At 31.5% G+C, this 25,272-nt stretch overlaps 1 protein-coding gene and 1 long non-coding RNA gene across 3 annotated transcripts; one reads left to right on the top strand and one right to left on the bottom strand.

Annotated features, from left to right (window-relative positions):
- Nucleotides 1–579: 579 nt before the first annotated feature.
- LOC130895564 (microtubule-associated protein 4-like) lies at nucleotides 580–11,827 on the bottom strand. 2 transcript variants are annotated; one of them, XM_057802928.1, is made up of 9 exons: nucleotides 9,528–11,827; nucleotides 7,473–8,349; nucleotides 7,352–7,395; nucleotides 6,848–7,013; nucleotides 6,523–6,728; nucleotides 5,717–5,902; nucleotides 4,904–5,068; nucleotides 4,148–4,206; nucleotides 580–2,240 (listed from the first exon to the last, which is right to left on the bottom strand). In XM_057802928.1, exons 1-8 carry the CDS (start codon nucleotides 9,597–9,599, stop codon nucleotides 4,177–4,179), a joined length of 1,746 nt encoding a protein of 581 aa, XP_057658911.1. In that variant the 5' UTR covers nucleotides 9,600–11,827; the 3' UTR covers nucleotides 580–2,240; nucleotides 4,148–4,176. The 2 variants fall into 2 exon arrangements, with proteins under 2 accessions (XP_057658911.1, XP_057658910.1); XM_057802927.1 differs by lacking the exon at nucleotides 4,148–4,206 and having other exon boundaries at nucleotides 9,528–11,819.
- LOC130895582 (uncharacterized) lies at nucleotides 7,007–24,198 on the top strand. Its single transcript, XR_009059475.1, has 2 exons — nucleotides 7,007–7,262; nucleotides 23,928–24,198. It is a non-coding gene; the product is annotated as an uncharacterized LOC130895582 (long non-coding RNA).
- Nucleotides 24,199–25,272: the final 1,074 nt, after the last annotated feature.

Here is a 25,272-nt window from a genome sequence, read left to right as displayed (position 1 = left end):
AAATGCAAATTTATTACCGGCTTGAATCGTTTAGTGATAATTTTTATCCAGGACTGTATTTAATAGATTTCAACGCGTGAAAAGTGATTTTTTTCTATTAGGTATTCAATAGGTGGTAAATTTAGTATCTCCATCTGGGTTTTTCTAGCGATTTTCTTCTTGTAAGCGATGCAGATCTGGTTAAACACCTAGTCGTTAAGTCAATTTCGTTTTCGTGTAATGTATGAAGAGTTCTAGCACTTTGCGGTCTAGAAGGTAAACTCGTTAATCGATCAGATTCGTAATGAACTTTCTTTTTCTGGAAAAAAAATAAGTTTACAAAAGATTATTTGGGATTTAGTCACTTGGGGGTAAAAACAAACATCGATAAAGCCCCCCACGTGTATTGGGTTGTATATCATCCCAATTACTGATTGAAACAACTGAAGTGCACGTTTTGTACCACGTGGCTGTACTATTTATGGTCAAAATAAACGTCATCGAAGCCCTACGTTTTTAAAATAATAATAAAAAAAATACTTACGTGTTCTATCCTACATGTGATTTGTTTACGGTGCTCTCTATCATTAAAGCGACTACTTGTAATATATGCAAAGTTTATTTAAATTAACAATATTCCAAAAAAATTACAAAATAGGAATAGAAAATATATAGTGGAAATAGCACTTGTGAAAAATGCCTTACAAATATATTAAAATAAAAATTACTTCGAAAAAAGTTTACTTAGATCAATTCTTACCAACAATTTTTTACGTAGTTTGCTTGAATAATTCTTCATTCTTCCAGTAAAAATATTTATGTTCAATATACATTTTTGATAAAAAAAAACCAAGAAATTAGATAGAAATCAATTAAAAAACGTTTATGTTAATTAGTTCTTTATTATTAATTTATCATTAATAATCTCTATTACATTGTTTTTATTAGAAATGTAAAAAAGGAATAAGAAATGATCTAAGAAAACGTACAATTATTTTTAAGTCCTCAATTCAAAAAAATAGAAATGAGACATATTATTTTAAAGCGTGAAATACATTTTTTTTGTAATCATTTAGATACTTGTATTTTAAAAAATTTTTTCAGTGTAGACGTGTAGAATTTTCATATGTAAATTCAATATTGCTAAAAACCACCTTAGAAATAAAAATTATTTCAACAGGTTTTATAATTGGGAAAAAAAGGTTAAATTTCTTTTTGGTCACATATCTATCACAACACCAAAAAACTAATTCCAGATTACGTGATTATGTATACATTTAGATGATGAAGATATTTTTATATCCATAGTCACTAAATAAATAGAAATTTAGCTCCCTTTTAACGTTCATTTGTTAAAATTGTGTTTTGATTAGGTAGGCAACCATTCATACGTGTTCTAACCCCTCGAAACTATCTAAAATTATATCAGAATCATGATTTAAGTACTTGATTAGATTCAGTAAGCGAATTTTGAGATTTAATCAACTTTGCCCTTAAAGTAAAGGGTGTACGGTCAACTATTAGTATAAATTTAATCATTTTTAAACTTTCAAAATTCTTAAATAACAAAACATATGAAAAATTAAAATGAAAAAGTGGATTTTAATAACAGTGCCTCGTAATTTTTTAATTGTTTTCTTTTGGAGAAAAATTAAGGGAAATTAGTTTAAATAAACAAGAAATAGGCAATTTTATAACCTTATCCTGAAATTTTTTTATGGTTCCCTTTTGGATGTATTACCTGAAATTGGGAAATAACCAATTTTATAGCAGGAAAACACTTTTAATTTGAAAAAAAAACAGAGCAAATGGGATTTTTGACCACAAAATTTGATCTGATGCCCTATAGATGGTTTCTTTGTGAAAATAATTAGAAATTACAAAATTTTACAGCAAAAAACAGGACAAAAATTCTTCATTTTAATCTGCAAAGTTCATTTATTTTATATATAAAAAAAATGTTTCAAGAGGAGCAAAACATCGATTTCTGTTCTATTTAGTGAATAAATATTAGTGTAAACTATGGTTAATTTTAAATTTACATTATTCCTTTTATGGTTATTCCAAAAGTGCATCTAAAACTTTAGTTTCAGTGACAAAATTATTTTTTTTTTCAATATTCATCTTAACACGTCTCTATATTATTACAAACAACGACCTCCGTATAAAATTATAAACAAAACTTTTACGATAAATTAATGTTCTTGATTCAAATTTTCATCTGCAACTGGTGCTTTGTCTGGCTGTGAAGGTATCGAATTCTAGCAAAACAGAAAGAAAAAATAAAATAAGTGAATACGTACGTTTCGATGTGTATATAATAACTACGAATTTGCTATTAATTACTACAAAATCATCGGTGATAAGAAAATTTTACTTCAAAACTACACTAAAGTCATCGAAATTCAAATAAAAACTACACAAAATGGTTAAAGATATAACGAAACGTCAAACGCTTCTTCTTTTTTTTTTTCTATACAATTGAAATATTTCTGCTTAGGTAAGTAGTCAGTTTGAAATTAAGTAGCTGTAAATTCAGTTCTGACTCTGTCACATTTAGAACTTTATTTTAAACCAACTTCACAAGACTTCCATATTGTTGTAGAGTTAAAATTGGTTGTAATTTAGTTTTAAGCAAATAATCACAATTTTCGTCCTAAATGAATATTACAGACTGCAAAAGATCGTGTTTTAGGGGAAAAATAATGATATCTAGTCAAAGTTTTAATTGTAAAGACACAAAGTTTCGAGTTTTGATGAGAAGGAAAGTGTAGTTTGGGTTTACATCGAAATTTTGAAAACCTACTACTGGTGCTGTTTTAATTTCTATCTAACATGCGATCAGAGTTAATTTCATTCCAAAAAAGAAAAATAGTTTGAATTGTTATAACGATCTGTTAAAAGTGGTTAGTGATTAAGTAAACATGAAAAGATGATGATTAACGTCGAAAATGTTATAGTTAATATACGAGGTGTTGTGAATTTGTGTCGAAAAGTTCAGGAAATAAAAAAAGTGATTCCTTTATAAATTTGATGTATGATAAAAGTGTATTTCTCCCGAATTTTTATGTAAATTGAGAAACACCTCGTACATTCGATTGGAGAGGAAATCGAGCAGCTGTGTTGGGATTTTACGGCATAAAACGAAAGTAAGTTTTAAATAAAATATATTGAATTTTTACAATTTGTCATAAAATACTGTCATTAGAATGAAATATATGAAAAGAAAGAAAAAATTTTTACGAAATCAAAGACTAGAGGAGAATTTTTATCTATCAATTAAATGATTGTTCAATTTTTGTAGAAATTATGTTTTGGATCAATAGTCAAAAACGATTTGATTAAAACTTGTTTTTTATATCAGCACCCTATATATTTAGATATTATCCCTATTTTCTGACTGAAATTAAAGGCTAAGAGATTTTCTGGATACTCCGATGATAGTAAAACATAATATGTGCGTTTCAATAGCCTCTCAGCTTCCTTTCATTCTAAAAAAGTCCTGGTATGAAATTTCTCACCCTGACTTTTACCTAGATTCCCAAAAAAGGCCAAAAAATAGTCTTGTAAGATTGTTAACTCAATATTCATGTGAATAGACAAACTTTTAGTTTTGTTTTGTCTATGAATAAACAGGATTCAATAGAAAGGTAGTTTTATTATCCCATTATATCAGGTTAATCCTTCATCAATATAAAGTCATCTTATTCATTTCAATTATAAATATTTCGTTATTTTGTGTGATAATAAGAAATTTTAGTTTTTAAATGCCAAAATACAACCCCAGATCTTATAAAATCGTTTAAATCATTTCATTCGAATGGTTCCAAGTCACTATCATCATTTTTACCTCAAAATGCCTAGCCTCCTTCTAAAAAAGACCAGTTTGAGATTCTGGTGATATTTTAGGACTCAAAACATTTATCAGACAAAATTTGAAATTTTTTTGTGCAGTATAATTTGAAATTCATGGAAATTTGTTAGATATATAGATAATAAATTATCAATCAAGTTGATATATACTTTCATATACGAGGCGTGATTGAAAAATCATTTGATTTGAAACAATAGTAACCTTAAAGTTGAAGTATAGTCCAACCAAAATCACAAACAGTTGAATTTATGTTAGTATAAATGTTATTGTAAAGTTATCGGAAAAAAATGATACCTTAGAAGATGAAAATGATGATATTAATATCAATAGAATGTATAAAGATATTCTGGAACCTGTAAATCAAAAAATGTACCGAATAAATTATAGGAATTATTTTCCAAATTTTTTTGTCATAAATTAATGGAAAATCGTATATTTTTTGTCGAGAGGATTGCTAAAAAAATCTGACAACTTATTTTTCTAAAAACAGTTCTCCAAAATAGGAGAATCCTCAGGACCTCACCAGCTCAAAAGCAAGGCTCTTTTACTAAGTTAAATCCAAGGGTTTTCCTCCCTAATAGGGACAGACATCTATGTGCCCTGTGATTTGGCCAAATTTTTTTGCTTTCCAATACTATAATTAATTCTGAGGAATTTTCCCACAGCCTCCTTACTCCACAAGTACTAAATTTCCCTGCAGGTTTGAGTGATTGTCGACTGTCAGCTTTTGGAGTGATGAGGTTATCGAGAATTTCGAGAACATTTTAAAGATAAAGTTGATTGAGACTGGACATTGTTGTCAGATTTTTTCACAAAATCAAATAGAATTACCTCAAACTGGGAAAAGTTTTGCATTTTGAGGTTATGTTTCAATTAGAATATTGGAAAAAACAATTTGTGATAGTAAACAATTGAATTTGTCTTGCTTTCATTTTACAATCATGAAAATTGGAAAATAAATGTAAGAAAAGCCTTTTACCACATTTTTATAAACATAACCTAGAAATACGAAGTTTTGATCGGGCACTATTCCTATAATTATCCACTTACCTGAGATGTTGACAGAGAATGTTCCATACTAGATACACCTGACATTTGCCTCAAATAATCCTTATCATCAAATATTTTCTTATCACCACCACCTGGTTTATATTTGACGTTGTCAAGAGAACCAATTTTGCTACCGGCTTTGATTTCTATTTTCCGGTTCTCAATCTAACAACACAATAACTCCCTCAACAAAAGACAAAAAACTGTGGAATCGAATTCACATTAAATATAAAAAGAATCTAAAATGTGATTTCTCCTGATGAGGCAAAATATTACAAAACATGAATATCTCGATAGTAGACTTTTGTATGGTATTGGAAAGAGTAGCTGGTAAAATATGAGAGTGTAGCCCTTATATATGGCATGAATTAACCCAACATAGGTTCCCATAAGAACGCCACGCATCCAACAGTTGATTTCCCTGAACCAGTCTATACCTGTCCAATAGTAGTTATCAACCCCACTGTACCTTTCTATATTTTTTATAGAAAATCATTTGAAAGTAGAATTCTTTTCCGAAAATTAATAAAAAAGACGAAAATATATAATTTATAACAATCAATTCTTTAATGCTTAAAAATTAGCGGTCTATATAGTGAAAACGTGTTCTATAAGTGATCTAAAGTTAACAAATACGTGTGTATTACAAAAGTGGGTAAATATGCTTCATGTTCATTGATTTATTTACTCACTTTGACATTTTTGCCAATTTTGTGTGTAATTTTCTCGTCTTTATCCTCCAATATATCCTCTGGCTGATCAAGTAAATGCGTAATTTAATAAATACAATTTTAAATATTTTATTTCGCTTACCTTTATATCTCCACCTCCGGGTTGATGTTTAATGTTATCTTTGGATCCAACTTTCGGTTTTGCTTTTTCTTTAAAATCCAACTTTATCGATTCTATCTTTTTGTCGCCTCCTTTGGGTTTGTGCGTAGCGTTTTCTAACGAACCTATTTTGGATTTCGCGTTCCATTGTAATTTTTGATGTACTATCTATAAGATATTGAGCAAAGATACACAAAATACAGGAATACGTGAAAATAATAAAATATAAATGGATAATATATAACAATTATTAAATACAACTTATAATAAACGTTACATATACATGACAATTGACATATGACAAGAAACTATGATCGTAAAACAGATCGATCACTTATCAGCTGATCGCGAATTATAATTTATAACATTATAGGTTTTCCGTGTTATTTCTGTTTCAATTGAGTTATAAACGGTTAATCAATATACGGATTACACACAAAATTAAAATACCGATACGTTTTTTTTCATATCGAGTCATAAAAACCACAAACCTACACTATTCGTAAGAAAGGATCATAGATAAAACGTAACATTTGATAAACGAAATTGATCATTATTTGTCGATGATCAAAATCATGATTGGATTAATTTGAACAATAACGACAGAATACGAAATAGTTTTTTTTTGTTTTTTAAGCAATACTGAGTGTTATTCGAAATTTTAGTCTATATAGTAAAATAAATTATCTGCCTAAAGTGCTTTTCTAAGATAAAAACAATCACACATCCATAAGGTGCCGATAGGCACTAAAGAAACAATGACAGATGACAAGTGAAAAAAAAGTTACCTTCTTCTCCCCACTTCTGGGTGTGTATTTTTCATTTTTGGCTTCTATTCTTGGCGCAACTTTGAATTCTATTTTTTTATTTTCTATTTTGACGTTACCGCCTCCAGGTTTGTAGTTCGCATTCTCCAACGAACCGATTTTGGATTTGACGACTTTCAAATTAGGGGACGGCGCATTACCCACTTGAATTTTGTTCATAGGAAGTTCTGTAAACAAAGTACAAATCGAACAGGTTAAATTTGATGTGTATGTTTAATTAATTAGATGACTGTTTTGCTAATTCTAGGGACTATTCGGTGAGTAATATATGAATTAAAGGTCTTACTTTTCTTTTCGCTAGTTGAACCTGGTGTAGTAGCATTTGAATCTGGACTTTTCAAGCTGGGTGACTTGGATCCTCTTGACAAAGATCTAGCTACTGGCGTAGACGTCGACGTCCTCGATTTCGAACTTTTTCTGGCCGATCTGCCGTCGCCGTTAGCAGCTTGGTCCTGTAAAACATATATTTGAACACCTTCACTGTCCCACGCGATTCTAAAGGCGATAAAAACCAATTAAAAATATTTTTTAGGTTCTCAACATGAGTAGTACTTCAATGAAATGAATGAATTATTTTTGAGACGTTATAGAATGTACTTGGAGACCAAAAAATGGCTATCCAGAGTTAACCAGGACGTCTTAGAGTTCGACCAGTTGGAGATGCAATTCAAACCCTTTCCGGAACTAGATACAAAAACTTTGTGAGTGGTACTTCTCATGCAGGTCTTGTTGGAGTTCGTTGTGGCTTTCTAAATTTCAAAATCGATAATTTAACTAAAATAATACTTACGTTTCCTTGTGTAGACTCATCCACTCCACTATCGTTATCACCTTCTGAAACAAACAAAAAAAAAATCAATTAAGACACGTTTAGGAGGAATTGAAATTGAATTAAATTTGAAAATAATAACCTTTAGTTGTCGATTTAGCTTCCTCCAAGTCCAAACGTTTTTCTTGCTTTACGGAAGGTGGTGCTTCGTTGATATTTTCCTGTATAAATGCTCGACTTGGTGTCGTACTTTCTTCTGTTTTATTTATCGGAGATTTAGAGCTACCGTTAGGGCTGATATCGACGCTTTTTTGCGATACCTCCGTCAAGGAGCTCTGCGATTTATCTTCATCTTCCACGATCTTATTCATCCTCGAGGTGGATCTAGATTCCGGCCTGGAAGGAACTTCCTCTAAATTTTCATTGGAATCGGAGCTTTGTCTAGAAGACGGTCTACCTTCTCCGTAACTTTCCACGCTGCTGACCGATTTCCTCCTAGTTTCTTCTTTAGATTCCGCCGTCGTTTCCGGCGGGTTCGAACTCAAACTGTAACTCCTGTTGTTCATGGCGGCTATGGAGGGCGGCTTGATAAAATCCCTCGGCGGATTATTAATTTTGTTATCGTCATTTTTAGATCGATCAATCTCTGTCGGATCCAGAGTTTGAGATCTAACTATACCTCCTTCCGGTACGAACGGTCTAACGTTACCAAATCCCGGTACGGAACGTTGTTGAAATATACCGGGAGGTCGTCGGGGAAACGGAGAGAAGTTTGGTCTGAAGTTGGGTCTCGGTTGATTCGTCGCAAAAGTTTGACCTTGAGGAATCTGCTGAGATCCCGGAGGTCGTTGTATCGGTGTTCTTGGCGGAAGGAATTGTTGTTGGGGTTGATTGGGAAACGGCGGTCGGTAAGGAAAGTTGCTTTTGCTATCGATTCTGTATAGGGGGCGTTGTGTGTTTATCGGGGGACCTGGCGGTTGGATCGGCGGGGATCCTTGGCCTTTTTGTTGCGATTTTGGCTAAGTAAAAAAAAAAAAACAGCGTCTCGTGAGGACTAAACTACAATCATAAATATCAACAAGAAGTATATTCACAGTTTAAGAATAATAATAAACAAAGTTTTGATCGGTGGTGTAAGTTTATAGGGCGACATCCTGAATAACGACGTAAAAAAGCGTTTTAAACGATTTTGATTTATTCATTTTCCAAAGACTGACCTATCCTTGATCTATTTTTAAACGTGATTCGAAAGGGGGTGGAATTTTAGACTATACGTAATGGTTGTGTGGCACGACAACTTAACGAAGTGAAAATTACGGTGGTTTGTTAATATTTTTCAAATTATATGTGATCAAATCTCGATTTTAATCCTCTTAAGGGATACCAACAATCAAATTCGATTCGTACGCGTTTTTGATCGAGACAAAACCCTGTAGATGGCGCGTCTGTATGTTTTAGTCGAGTCCACCGACCCGTGGAATTCCAAGTAACCAATTATACCTGATTTTGGGAAAAACCAAAACCTTCTCCCTGCTGTAAGTACACGAAACCAAAGGAGAAGTTTAATCTTTCGATATTTATAGTTTAGTTGATGTTTAAGTTATCGAAATTTGTTTGTTTTACTATCCCCCCACTACCCTCGACTGCTGTCTGCTGTATTTAAACTGTCAAATATTGACGCGTTTTTGATATTCGAGACTAATTTCAAAAGTTTGTTTAGTAAATTCCTAAATATACCATAACTTACTTTGAAATGTTTAATAATATTATGAATTTGGTTGCTATCAACCTTGTCCTCGCGTCGGTTCAACTCAGTTCATATTTCCTCTCGTAAATATATGAACCGCCCTCGTATCTTTTTATTTGATTGCGTTATTTGGAAAATGTATGTCAGTCAGTGCCTCTCTCACACAAAAACATCGATTTTTTTTTTCTTTTATAAATCGGCGAAAGAATAAAAAAAGGTACGGGTCGTATAAAACTTTTGGTGACAGTGCCACCTGGTTCGAAATAATACATTTCGAGCACTATAGGAATATACGGGGTGGGTATATTATAAAAATTTGACGTATTCGTAGTTTTAAGATATGAAAAAATTGCGTTCTAGGAATTTCTGGATCGTTCCAGAAGTTTCTAGAACTTTCTTCAACGTTTCTAATCGATCATCATGGATTTCACTAATTTCGGAATATCTTACCATTTCTCTAACTTCATTTTTTGACGAATTTATGTCAGTTGTAGGGCCGTTGGGTAGAGGCTGTTCTGACATTATCTAACAATAACAAAAATTATTTTTTTTTACATATTTTTTATAACAAAACTAGTGCTCTACCGTCTACTACAACTTTTTCTTTGTACCAATTAACTAAATGTATAAAACTGTGCTTTATATCACGTGATATGATCTACCAGAAGCGTGAGGCTTTTATGCATGTCGTATATTTAAAGTAAAGTAAGTTAATAAGTCCCCTTTCATAGATATACAACAGTTTTTATCGTTACCACGTTCAGATTTAAGCTAAAGAAGTAATTTCATCTATTGCAGCACTTGGCAAACGCTCCACTTCAACAAATTCTACGTTTCTTCGATTTTAATAGAAAAAATAGTTTCGGGGGGTTACAGGCTTTCGGTTCTGGGTCCAAATTAACCGTTTAACTTATTTTTGAAAATCTAACGGCGTTTGGATACTTTGTGAGATAGGGGACTGCATCGAATCTTCAAAATCGATGGAACTAAACAACAAAGATTAACCAGAAAGCCATCAAGTCACGGTAATAAAGAAACGGGAAAACTAGAAGAAATCAGAGACATGAAATAAAGATTTTTGGATTTGAAACAATCGAAAAAATTTCTTTCTCGTACCACGAATCGGCCTGGAAACTTCAATGACATCGAAACGTGGTCGAAAAATGGGTGGACGTTGTTTTGTGGTCGATGAGATTTAATACCGAAGTATCAGGACCGATTTAACAAAAAGGGACCTCATCTGACGAACGTAAACTTGATCTATGTTTCTTCAATTTTATTAATTGTCTACTAGACTTGTAACAGTCGAGCTAGTTTTTACCGAATCTATGATTTTATACAATTTGACAACACTGCACATCTAGGAAAGTAAACGGGGAATTACAGGCTTTCGGTTCTGGGTCCAAATTAACCGTTTAACTTTTTTTCTTACGCCATCCTCATCGAGATGTCTTATTTTTGAAAATCAAAGGGCGTTTGGATAGTTTGTGAGATAACAGAGCCCCGGGACTGCATCGAAGAAATCAAAGTCATGAATTAAAGATTTTTGGATTTGAAACAATCGAAAAAATTTCTTTCTCGTACCACGAATCGGCCTGGAAACTTCAATGACATCGAAACTTGGTCGAAAAATGGGTGGACGTTGTTTTGTGGTCGATGAGATTTAATACCGAAGTATCAGGACCGATTTAACAAAAAGGGACCTCATCTGACGAACGTAAACTTGATCATGTATAGCGATTAGTTGTACTTTCTTCACTCTAAACTTACTGCTCGTTAATTTCAAAGTTACCAAGCAAGTGAAAGTTTAAATAACTCTAAAGATTGAGTATTAGATAAAACGTCGCACGATATATCAGTGCTTTCGTTGTGACACATATTTCAACTCCAAGAATCTAAAATATTCAAATATTATACTGAAAATGATGACCTTGTAAAATTTTATATTAATTAACTGGAAAGACTTGGAATTTTCGAATTCTGGACGTTTAAAAGCCATCGCAGTTCATTTTGAATGACAAAACTTTAGTTTTAGTACGAGGATGGTACAAGAAGTGCCAGGTCTGATCCAGAAACAAATGGGGTACTGGATGATCGTCGATTTAGTGCATGAACTAGCAGACATACTATGGAGCAATCAAAGCAATGGTCCGGCTCCAAAGAAGCCGAAAACCGCTCCATCTGCAGGCGAAGTTTTTCGGGAATTTTCATTGCTACCTCAAGCACACTATTCGCCAGATTTAGCACCCTCGAATTATCTTTTGTTCCCTAAACGATTTTCCAAAAATGGTGACAGTTAATGGCTATTTCGAGGACCTTGACGGTTTAGAACTTATTGGGAAACGTGTACGGAGCTAAAAGTTGAAAATTAAATCAATTTCTTTCCCAAAATTTTCTTTATTAGACCAAGTACTTCCAAAACCATCATCGCACGCAAATAAAATTTGCGTATTCGATAAACTAAATTGAAATAAGTAATTTCGTATAGAACCAATAAATTCCAATTCCTTTATACGAATCTTACTCGTGTTCGATTATAAAAATAAAGCTAAGAAGCTATAATGGCGCTATTTCATTGTTACCTTATTACCAATTCACTCACACAAAAGCTGGTAAGGGATCGAAAATAAAAACAACCGAAGGGTGTTTCACTACGTCGTGTTTAACACTGACCGATTCGACTGGAAAAGCATTTCCACCTTCTGCGCTGAAGTTCCATCGATCGACAACCTCCTCCATAGCACATAGGCGGTACAACAATTTATTTCAAATACCAAATCGTCAAAAAAAAATTTACAGATTGCGATAAATCGAAAAATATTCGACAATCCATTATATTCGCCCGATCTAGTCCCTTTCGTTTCTAAAACAACAATTAGGAATGATAATATCGCGGCTATGAGAAAAGTTAGATATCTGGTGTGGGTGCCTCGACGACGACGTAAATAACAACAAAAAAATTTTGGAAATCGCACAAAATTATTATTAACACGCTACTGTTTATTATCAATTATTAATAATTGATAGTTTTCTACAGAAACTAACCGACATTTGTCATTTAAAGACAGTTTTCTACAGAAACTAACCGACATTTGTCATTTAAAGACAGTTTTCTACAGAAACTAACCGCCAATTGCCTTTTAAGACAGTTTTCTACAGAAACTAACCGCCAATTGCCTTTTAAGACAGTTTTCTACAGAAACTAACCGTCATTTGTCATTTAAAAACAGTTTTCTACAGAAACTAACCGCCAATTGCCTTTTAAGACAGTTTTTTACAGAAACTAATCGACATTTGTCATTTAAAGACAGTTTTATACAGAAACTAACCGACATTTGTCAATTAAAGACAGTTTTCTACAGAAACTAACCGCCAATTGCCTTTTAAGACAGTTTTCTACAGAAACTAACCGCCAATTGCCTTTTAAGACAGTTTTCTACAGAAACTAACCGTCATTTGTCATTTAAAAACAGTTTTCTACAGAAACTAACCGCCAATTGCCTTTTAAGACAGTTTTTTACAGAAACTAATCGACATTTGTCATTTAAAGACAGTTTTATACAGAAACTAACCGACATTTGTCAATTAAAGACAGTTTTTTACAGAAACTAACCGTCATTTGTCATTTAAATACAGTTTTCTACAGAAACTAACCGCCAATTGCCTTTAAGACTGTTTTCTACAGAAACTAACCGACATTTGTCATTTAAAGACAGTTTTCTACAGAAACTAACCGACATTTGTCATTTAAAGACAGTTTTTTACAGAAACTAACCGACATTTGTCATTTAAAGACAGTTTTCTACAGAAACTTACCGACATTTGTCATTTAAAGACAGTTTTTTACAGAAACTTACCGACATTTGTCATTTAAAGACAGCTTTTTACAGAAACTAACCGACATTTATCATTTAAAGACAGTTTTTTACAGAAACTAACCGACATTTGTCATTTAAAGACAGTTTTCTACAGAAACTAACCGACATTTGTCATTTAAAGACAGTTTTCTACAGAAACTTACCGACATTTGTCATTTAAAGACAGCTTTTTACATAAACTAACCGACATTTATCATTTAAAGTCAGTTTTTTACAGAAACTAACCGACATTTGTCATTTAAAGACAGTTTTCTACAGAAACTTACCGACATTTGTCATTTAAAGACAGTTTTCTATAGAAACTTACCGACATTTGTCATTTAAAGACAGCTTTTTACAGAAACTAACCGACATTTATCATTTAAAGACAGTTTTTTACAGAAACTAACCGACATTTGTCATTTAAAGACAGTTTTCTACAGAAACTAACCGACATTTGTCATTTAAAGACAGTTTTCTACAGAAACTTACCGACATTTGTCATTTAAAGACAGCTTTTTACATAAACTAACCGACATTTATCATTTAATGTCAGTTTTTTACAGAAACTAACCGACATTTGTCATTTAAAGACAGTTTTCTACAGAAACTTACCGACATTTGTCATTTAAAGACAGTTTTTTACAGAAACTAACCGACATTTGTCATTTAAAGACAGTTTTCTACAGAAACTAACCGACATTTGTCATTTAAAGACAGTTTTCTACAGAAACTTACCGACATTTGTCATTTAAAGACAGTTTTTTACAGAAACTAACCGACATTTGTCATTTAAAGACAGTTTTCTACAGAAACTAACCGACATTTGTCATTTAAAGACAGTTTTCTACAGAAACTTACCGACATTTGTCATTTAAAGACAGTTTTCTACAGAAACTAACCGACATTTATCATTTAAAGACAGTTTTCTACAGAAACTTACCGACATTTGTCATTTAAAGACAGTTTTTTACAGAAACTAACCGACATTTGTCATTTAAAGACAGTTTTCTACAGAAACTAACCGACATTTGTCATTTAAAGACAGTTTTTTACAGAAACTAACCGACATTTATCATTTAAAGACAGTTTTCTACAGAAACTAACCGACATTTGTCATTTAAAGACAGTTTTCTACAGAAACTTACCGACATTTGTCATTTAAAGACAGTTTTTTACAGAAACTAACCGACATTTGTCATTTAAAGACAGTTTTCTACAGAAACTAACCGACATTTGTCATTTAAAGACAGTTTTCTACAGAAACTTACCGACATTTGTCATTTAAAGACAGTTTTCTACAGAAACTAACCGACATTTATCATTTAAAGACAGTTTTCTACAGAAACTTACCGACATTTGTCATTTAAAGACAGTTTTTTACAGAAACTAACCGACATTTGTCATTTAAAGACAGTTTTCTACAGAAACTAACCGACATTTGTCATTTAAAGACAGTTTTTTACAGAAACTAACCGACATTTATCATTTAAAGACAGTTTTCTACAGAAACTAACCGACATTTGTCATTTAAAGACAGTTTTCTACAGAAACTAACCGACATTTGTCATTTAAAGACAGTTTTCTACAGAAACTAACCGACATTTATCATTTAAAGACAGTTTTCTACAGAAACTTACCGACATTTGTCATTTAAAGACAGTTTTCTACAGAAACTAACCGACATTTGTCATTTAAAGACAGGTTTTTACTGAAACTAACCGACATTTGTCATTTAAAGACAGTTTTCTACAGAAACTAACCGACATTTATCATTTAAAGACAGTTTTCTACAGAAACTAACCGACATTTGTCATTTAAAGACAGTTTTCTACAGAAACTTACCGACATTTGTCATTTAAAGACAGTTTTCTACAGAAACTAACCGACATTTATCATTTAAAGACAGTTTTCTACAGAAACTTACCGACATTTGTCATTTAAAGACAGTTTTCTACAGAAACTAACCGACATTTGTCATTTAAAGACAGGTTTTTACTGAAACTAACCGACATTTGTCATTTAAAGACAGTTTATTACAGAAACTAACCGACATTTGTCATTTAAAGACAGTTTTCTACAGAAACTTACCGACATTTGTCATTTAAAGACAGTTTTTTACAGAAACTAACCGATATTTGTCATTTAAAGACAGTTTTCTACAGAAACTTACCGACATTTGTCATTTAAAGACAGTTTTCTACAGAAACTTACCGACATTTGTCATTTAAAGACAGTTTTCTACAGAAACTAACCGACATTTATCATTTAAAGACAGTTTTTTACAGAAACTAACCGACATTTGTCATTTAAAGACAGTTTTCTACAGAAACTAACCGACATTTGTCATTTAAAGACAGTTTTCTACAGAAACTTACCGACATTTGTCATTTAAAGACAGCTTTTTACATAAACTAACCGACATTTATCATTTAATGTCAGTTTTTTACAGAAACTAACCGACATTTGTCATTTAAAGACATTTTTCTACAGAAACTTACCGACATTTGTCATTTAAAGACAGTTTTTTACAGAAACTAACCGACATTTGTCATTTAAAGACAGTTTTCTACAGAAACTAACCGACATTTGTCATTTAAAGACAGTTTTCTACAGAAACTTACCGACATTTGTCATTTAAAGACAGTTTTCTACAGAAACTAACCGACATTTATCATTTAAAGACAGTTTTTTACAGAAACTAACCGACATTTGTCATTTAAAGACAGTTTTCTACAGAAACTTACCGACATTTGTCATTTAAAGACAGTTTTTTACAGAAACTAACCGACATTTGTCATTTAAAGACAGTTTTCTACAGAAACTAACCGACATTTGTCATTTAAAGACAGTTTTCTACAGAAACTTACCGACATTTGTCATTTAAAGACAGCTTTTTACAGAAACTAACTGACATTTATCATTTAAAGACAGTTTTTTACAGAAACTAACCGACATTTGTCATTTAAAGACAGTTTTCTACAGAAACTTACCGACATTTGTCATTTAAAGACAGGTTTTTACTGAAACTAACCGACATTTGTCATTTAAAGACAGTTTATTACAGAAACTAACCGACATTTGTCATTTAAAGACAGTTTTCTACAGAAACTTACCGACATTTGTCATTTAAAGACAGTTTTTTACAGAAACTAACCGACATTTGTCATTTAAAGACAGTTTTCTACAGAAACTTACCGACATTTGTCATTTAAAGACAGTTTTCTACAGAAACTAACCGACATTTGTCATTTAAAGACAGTTAAAGACAATTTAATTTAAATACCAAATAGTCAAAAAAAATTCGGATCGTTACAGATTGCGATAAATCGAAAAATATTCGACAATCCATTATATTCACCCGATCTAGTCCCTTTCGTTTCTAAAACAACATTTAGGAATGATAATATCGCGGCTATGAGAAAAGTTATATATCTGGTGTAGGTGCCTCGACGACGACGTAAATAACAACAACAAAATTTTGGAAACCGCACAAAATTATTATTAACACGCTACTGTTTATTATCAATTATTAATAATTGATAGTTTTCTACAGTTAAGTTCTAGAAAATTAATCTTATAGGGGTATTATCGCGACAACTACATCGCGCTGAAAGATTTTCATAAAAAAAAAACCGTTTTTCCGACACATAAATTGATAAGATTGTTTCTAGTATGTTAAAAATAATTTATTTTTAATATAATGGAAAAAACTTTCATAAACGATCATCATTATTAACACATTAACACAAATGATTTAGTACAAGCAATAAGGAAAATATAAATAGACCGGTCAATCGAAATGATTTTTCTAGATAAGGAACGTCACCAAAATGTATTAAAGTCATTTTATTTCGATTTTACGTATTTTAATTTATCATTTTTTTCGAATTTATGAATTTTCCACCATTTTTTTGTCTGTTACTTTTTTCACAACTTCGACAAACACAAATTTTGCTTTCGGTGTCGATTTAGGAAAGACGTAGAATAGATAAAACTCACACAGTGTAAGATCAGGTGAATAAGTTGGGTAGATCCAAGAAAAATATATTATTTTCGTTTGGGGGTCGATTATTTCGGAATATTTTATTTATAACAACATTTTCATGATAAAAAATTCGAGATTATAATTTTCCTTTTCGAGATTTATCTTTCTACTTAATAATAATTTATTGCCAGACGACACGCGCTCAATAAAATCATTCGTTTCAACTTTTAACCCTTTTGGGGTTTTAAAATATTAAATTCAACCGTCTCGATCGTTGACGTTTAAATATAAATGATACGCTTGATTTTATATAAGAAAAAAATCTATTAATCGATACGATCGTGATTAGAATCCATTTTCCAAAACTATAACTTTCATTTTAATGCAAAATACAGATAAATAAACAAAATATTTCGACATAATTCATAATGTTATTAGCCTACGTATACGGGGTGTGCGTTTCCTACCGAATAATACGGATTCATTCGCTAAAATTATGTCCTACCGAACACACTGTTTACACTACTGAAGGTAAACACAGTCTTAAGTCTCTGAAGACGGTAATTTGGTCATCGAAACACTTCGAGGGGTGTTAAAATACTATTACGTCAAGTCTCTTTAAACAAACTGTGTGTTCATTCGGTTGAATCGGTGTCCTTGACTTTTCTACTCGATTGATCCTTCATTGCTGATTGACGATACTATTAAAAATTAAGAAGATGATATATGATGAAGTTGGTCATTTAGATTGTTGTGTGTATTTGGCGGCGCGATGTGGGTGTGCCTTTCGAATTAAATCAGTAAAACAACGGCGTAGGTTTCTCCCATATGCTATTTATTTGTTTTAAATTTGATAATAGCGTTTCGGGGAGCGTCCTAGATTTTCAACTTAGATAGCCTTGACAGGGACGGATTGCCGGTAATTTACGAGCGTTCGCCGCCGCTTCCGCGTGTTTATTAAATTGCCTACACGCTCTAAATTCTTCCCACTTCGAATATTATCTGCCTTTCGGTACATAATATCAGTGTAAATCGGTCATTTGGTGAACTCGTTTTAATGAAATAAATATAAAAAACAAACCATCCTGTCTTTAGAGACTGTCTTTCACATAAACAAACCTTCATGTCTCTTTAGAGAGTGTCGTTTACAAATACATAAAGTCAGTTGTCTTTTAAGACAGTTTTTTACAGAAACTAACCGCCAATTGCCTTTTAAGACAGTTTTGTACATAAACTAACCGTCATTTGTCATTTAAAGACAGTTTTTTACAGAAACTAACCGTCATTTGTCATTTAAAGACAGTTTTTTACAGAAACTAACCGACATTTGTCATTTAAAGACAGTTTTTTACAGAAACTAACCGTCATTTGTCATTTAAAGACAGTTTTTTACAGAAACTTACCGACATTTGTCATTTAAAGACAGGTTTTTACTGAAACTAACCGACATTTGTCATTTAAAGACAGTTTTCTACAGAAACTAACCGACATTTGTCATTTAAAGACAGTTTTCTACAGAAACTTACCGACATTTGTCATTTAAAGACAGTTTTTTACAGAAACTAATCGACATTTGTCATTTAAAGACAGTTTTCTACAGAAACTAACCGCCAATTGCCTTTTAAGACAGTTTTTTACAGAAACTAATCGACATTTGTCATTTAAAGACAGTTTTATACAGAAACTAACCGACATTTGTCAATTAAAGACAGTTTTTTACAGAAACTAACCGACATTTGTCATTTAAAGACAGTTTTCTACAGAAACTAACCGTCATTTGCCTTTTAAGATAGTTTCTTACAGAAACTAACTGTCATTTGTCATTTAAAGACAGTTTTCTACAGAAACTAACCGTCATATGTCGTTTAAAGACAGTTTTGTACATAAACTAACCGTCATTTGTCATTTAAAGACAGTTTTTTACAGAAACTTACCGACATTTGTCATTTAAAGACAGGTTTTTACTGAAACTAACCGACATTTGTCATTTAAAGACAGTTTTCTACAGAAACTAACCGACATTTGTCATTTAAAGACAGTTTTCTACAGAAACTTACCGACATTTGTCATTTAAAGACAGTTTTTTACAGAAACTAATCGACATTTGTCATTTAAAGACAGTTTTCTACAGAAACTAACCGCCAATTGCCTTTTAAGACAGTTTTTTACAGAAACTAATCGACATTTGTCATTTAAAGACAGTTTTATACAGAAACTAACCGACATTTGTCAATTAAAGACAGTTTTTTACAGAAACTAACCGACATTTGTCATTTAAAGACAGTTTTCTACAGAAACTAACCGACATTTGTCATTTAAAGACAGTTTTTTACAGAAACTAACCGCCAATTGCCTTTTAAGACAGTTTTGTACATAAACTAACCGTCATTTGTCATTTAAAGACAGTTTTTTACAGAAACTAACCGTCATTTGTCATTTAAAGACAGTTTTTTACAGAAACTAACCGACATTTGTCATTTAAAGACAGTTTTTTACAGAAACTAACCGTCATTTGTCATTTAAAGACAGTTTTCTACAGAAACTAACCGCCAATTGCCTTTTAAGACAGTTTTTTACAAAAACTAACCGCCATTTGTCTTTTAAAGACAGTTTTGTACATAAACTAACCGTCATTTGTCATTTAAAGACAGTTTTCTACAGAAACTAACCGACATTTGTCATTTAAAGACAGTTTTCTACAGAAACTAACCGACATTTGTCATTTAAAGACAGTTTTCTACAGAAACTAACCGCCAATTGCCTTTTAAGACAGTTTTGTACATAAACTAACCGTCATTTGCCATTTAAAGACAGTTTTCTACAGAAACTAACCGTCATTTGTCATTTAAAGACAGTTTTATACAGAAACTAACCGTCATTTGTCATTTAAAGACAGTTTTCTAGAGAAACTAACCGCCAATTGCCTTTTAAGACAGTTTTTTACAAAAACTAACCGTCATTTGTCATTTAAAGACAGTTTTTTACAGAAACTAACCGTCATTTGCCATTTAAAGACAGTTTTCTACAGAAACTAACCGTCATTTGTCATTTAAAGACAGTTTTCTAGAGAAACTAACCGTCATTTGCCTTTTAAGATAGTTTTTTACAGAAACTAACCGTCATTTGTCATTTAAAGACAGTTTTTTACAGAAACTAACCGTCATTTGCCATTTAAAGACAGTTTTCTACAGAAACTAATCGTCATTTGCCATTTAAAGACAGTTTTTTACAGAAACTAATCGTCATTTGTCTTTCAAAGACAGTTTTTTACAGAAACTAACCGTCATTTGCCATTTAAAGACAGTTTTCTACAGAAACTAACCGTCATTTGTCATTTAAAGACAGTTTTCTAGAGAAACTAACCGTCATTTGCCTTTTAAGATAGTTTTTTACAGAAACTAACCGTCATTTGTCATTTAAAGACAGTTTTTTACAGAAACTAACCGACATTTGTCATTTAAAGACAGTTTTTTACAGAAACTAATCGTCATTTGTCTTTCAAAGACAGTTTTTTACAGAAACTAATAGTCCACTGTATCGAATGGAATTTTTATCGAACTGTCCTCGTATATACCAATAATGGGGATTGGAGTTGATTTAATTAATTTTATATTTTTAATTTTCATTATAGAAAAAAATCTACCTGAATAAATTCAATTTTGATAAAACCGTTCCATCATCCTTTTATCAAATCTAAAATTTATCAGCTTTCTATAAATAAACTTGCTGGGATCCTTTTTGAATTTAGTCCAAGTGTAAATGACATTTTTTTGATTTAACAACAGTGACTAATCTGAACTAAAAATAATTTTAGAAAAAAATTTCTACCTGAATTTCAATTCAAAAAATTAGAATCATTGTTAAAGTTGATGGGATTTTTTTCGTTTCTGATTAAATTTTGAATTAATTCCTCTAGTATTTGATAAAATAATTGGGTGGAATTGTAGAAATCGCAGTTTTTGAAGTTTAGATCTTCATTATATAGGACAGACATCTAATTATGTTTAAAATAGATTCAAGACTCATTTCTACGATAATAGAACCGCATTAATAAAACATGAAATAGCAAAAAATGTACCTTTATTAAGAAAAATTCACATAAACATGAATCACTGGAAATAAAATAATTGTCAGCTATACAGGATGTCCCAAAAATAATTGTATGTCTGAGTCCGTGATTATTGTTTACTTATTTTTAAGATACTATGTATATAACCTACAAACTTTCGTTTTTTTTTTATTATTCAATTTGCATAAATTCAACTTTTTTTTATTGGAATACGAGTTAGTAAAAATTATTTTAAAATAAACATTATGCAACAATTGTTGCCGCTGTAGTCAATTTTAAAAATAGAATGTGATAAAAATAAACATTGCTAATGTTTACACATACGTATTGAAGCAATTAATTATTAGTTATAATGAAATGTCATGTCTTTTAAACGCTGGAAATATCACTTAATAACCAATAAAAGGACGCTAACGGAACAATTGGCGACATTTTCCAAAAGAAACCCGAAATTTCATAGAAACTTCACATAAATTTGTACCGTTCAGAAATGGATCAACATCGTAAAGGTTAAACGCAGATTATTGGCCGAGCGACGAAAAGATAATCAAAATTTTCATCGTGAAAAAAATCTAAATCCACAATGATTGGCAGAAAAAGCTCTTTCTACCAAAAAATGTTTGTTTTCTACATAAACTAACCGTCATTTGTCTTTTAAAGACAGTTTTTCACAAAAACTAACCGTCATTTGCCTTTTAAGATAGTTTTTTACAGAAACTAACCGTCATTTGTCATTAAAAGACAATTTTTTACAGAAACTAAACACCATTTGTGTTTACAGACAGTTTTCTACAGAAACTAACCGTCATTTGTCATTTAAAGACACTTTTTAACAGAAACTAACCTTTATTTATGTTTACAGACAGTTTTGTACATAAACTAACCGTCATTTGTCATTTAAAGACAGTTTTCTACATAAACTAATCGTCATTTGTCATTTAAAGACAGTTTTTTAAGAAATTAACCGTCATTTGTGTTTAAAGACAGTTTTTTACATAAACTAACCGTCATTTGTCTTTTAAAGACAGTTTTCTACAGAAACTAACCTCCATTTGTTATTTAAAGACACTTTTTCACAGAAACTAACCTTTATTTATGTTTATAGATAGTTTTGTACATAAACTAACCGTCAATTGTCATTTAAAGACAGTTTTCTACAGAAACTAACCTCCATTTGTTATTTAAAGACACTTTTTCACAGAAACTAACCTTTATTTATGTTTACAGATAGTTTTGTACATAAACTAACCGTCAATTGTCATTTAAAGACAGTTTTCTACATAAACTAATCGTCATTTGTCATTTAAAGACAGTTTTTTAAGAAATTAACCGTCATTTGTGTTTACAGACAGTTTTTTACAGAAACTAATCGTCATTTGTCGTTTAAAGACAGTTTTTTACATAAACTAACCGTCATTTGTCATTTAAAGACAGTTTTTTAAGAAATTAACCGTCATTTGTGTTTACAGACAGTTTTTTACAGAAACTAATCGTCATTTGTCGTTTAAAGACAGTTTTTTACAGAAACTAATCGTCATTTGTCGTTTAAAGACAGTTTTTTACATAAACTAACCGTCATTTGTCTTTTAAAGACAGTTTTCTACAGAAACTAACCGTCATTTGTATTTACAGACAAATTTTTTTACTGAAACTAAACACCATTTGTGATTACAGACAGTTTTTTACAGAAACTAACCGACATTTGCCTTTTAAGATAGTTTTTTACAGAAACTAACCGTCATTTGTCATTAAAAGACAATTTTTTACAGAAATTAATCGTCATTTGTCGTTTAAAGACACTTTTTAACAGAAACTAACCGCCATTTGTCATTTAAAGACAGTTTTTTACAGAAATTAACCGTCATTTGTCGTTTAAAGACAGTTTTTTACAGAAACTAACCGCCATTTGTCTTTTAAAGACAGTTTTTTACAGAAATTAACCGTCATTTGTCTTTTAAAGACGGTTTTCTACAGAAACTAACCGTCATTTGTCATTTAAAGACACTTTATCACAGAAACTAACGTTTATTTATGTGTACAGACAGTTTTGTACATAAACTAACCGTCATTTGTCTTTTAAAGACCGTTTTCTATAGAAACTAATCGTCATTTGTCAAACTTTTAACAAATAATGGACTGATATAGGAAGATTTATAGAAGGGTTACAACGCCTTTTATTTCCACCCTTGAAATTCATTAAATTTAAATTTAAATCATTTAAAATAAACACTGTGGGTTGTAAAAATCTCGTACGTAATAAATTGATAATAAAAAGGGTATTTCGGAAATAAATCTTGCTCAGAATAACAAACGTTTCTTGACGAATTGTAGTAAATTACATTCATTCACGAGGCTATAATTTTTTTTAGCTTCTAATTAACATTACGACCTCAATTGGAAAAACAAAGACGTGAAAATAATGATGACATTAACTAAATTTAAACGTCCGTGTCGATCGAATTTATGTATCGTGAAAATGTAAACAACAACTGATAAAAAAATATTAGAACAAATTATACCAAAAATAAAACAAACAGTCGTTTGTCTCAACGTCTCAAATTGAGTAAATAAAATTGAGTCTACAAAAGGATCAACGTCAACACGAATCAAAAACAAAATGGATGCTATTCGTCTATCTCAAAATTTAAGTAGCAACCCCCGTATTTGAGTCTGATTAATTTCATGTTTTGTTTATTATATTCTTAGTTATTTATGTATTCCTGATGGCACGCATCGATTGCGTGTTTACTTCAATATTGACGGATTATTATAAAATAACGCAAAGTACGTTATCAAAAAAAAAACAAAAATGAGATCATCGTTTCCAAAATGTTGTGAAATCGATTATAATCTAGATTATTATGTGTTAAAATCATCGACTAAAACTAAACAATTATTTATGTTTATATTATTTTTTTTTAAACAAATTTCCGTAGATTTTAGCCAATGAATCGACCTTATTGATGTTATACAGATTGTCTCTTCAATAATGAAAAAAAAAAACAACAAAAACTTAACTGCAGACTGTTGACTATGGTATTTGTTATTAAAAAATTCACAAACCCCTCTTCGAATTCTTATTTTATTAATTAAATTAAAATCCCTTGTCCAACAAGATGCCACACGACCCCCTTTCTCACTTAACATCTTCGAGGGGGGTTCGAACTGTCAATTACAAATTTTCTTATTAAATATTTTTTTTTTAAATTTCGTTGTTTCATTACCTGTATTGTGATTGCCGTTTAAATGTTTTTCCTCGTTTCCCACCGTCGTTTCAGCACACAGATCCGTCATATTTTCAGTCTTTCAGTCAATACACCAAAAACACAAAATCCAACACGCGATTCGTACCGAAATTATTTTATTTTTATATGAAACAATAAAACGAGAATCGTCGTCGTACGGATGCGATTAAACCCAAACTGTTTTTGTTTGACTCCGTACACTGTGTTTTTCAGAGGATTCTTCGATCGAATATTTTTTTTTGTCAACCAGTAGACGGCGCGCATGAGCGGTAGATGCTGAGAAGGGTTCCATCGCGTTTTTTCTATTCGTCTATTGTCTGATATCTAATTTATTCCATACGAGGTAAGGATAATGTTAAATATACAGGACGGGTCATACGAAAAATGTCCACTGCTCTTCTTTATTAATTTACAGGGTGATCTGTTAAATAGATACATTTTTTCATAAACATCGATTTGCGGATTCGTATTGAATACTGCACCCTGTATAATATAATAAACGAATGAAACTAATCCATCAATTAGATGTTTTAACTGTTCAAAAACATTTCTGCAGTAATTAAACATCTGTATCAATATCAATATCATATTTAATCCAGAAAATGATCTCAACGAGCTGGAATTGTGTAGATGGACTGACCCACTAGCAACACGCCACGCCACGCCTCGCTACGTAACGATTATATTCGCATATGTTTTTGCCATTTAATCAAATACGCACTCAGCTCATTACACGCCACGCCACGCTATCCCACGTGCGACGATTCATAATTTTTCTTTATATTTTGTCGTGCGAAACCGCAGCAACACGTTCTTCTAGCAACTGTAGGTCATTAGACGAACTAGTGCCCTTCAAAACGTACTGAAAATGTTTCTTTTTGAAATTATAGAATAAAATGAGCGTGTCGTCACGTGGCGTCTTACGAATGTATCACGTGAATCGACGTTGCGTGGCGTGGCGTGTATATGCACACATATTCGAGACGTGGCGTGGCGTGGCGTGTTGTTACATTAAAAAATTTCTTTCTACGGATTT

Source organism: Diorhabda carinulata, chromosome 6, assembly GCF_026250575.1.
Source record: "Diorhabda carinulata isolate Delta chromosome 6, icDioCari1.1, whole genome shotgun sequence".
Lineage (NCBI taxonomy): Eukaryota > Metazoa > Arthropoda > Insecta > Coleoptera > Chrysomelidae > Diorhabda > Diorhabda carinulata.
Note: the sequence above shows the minus strand (reverse complement) of the source record. Positions and strands in the feature narration are given on the sequence as shown.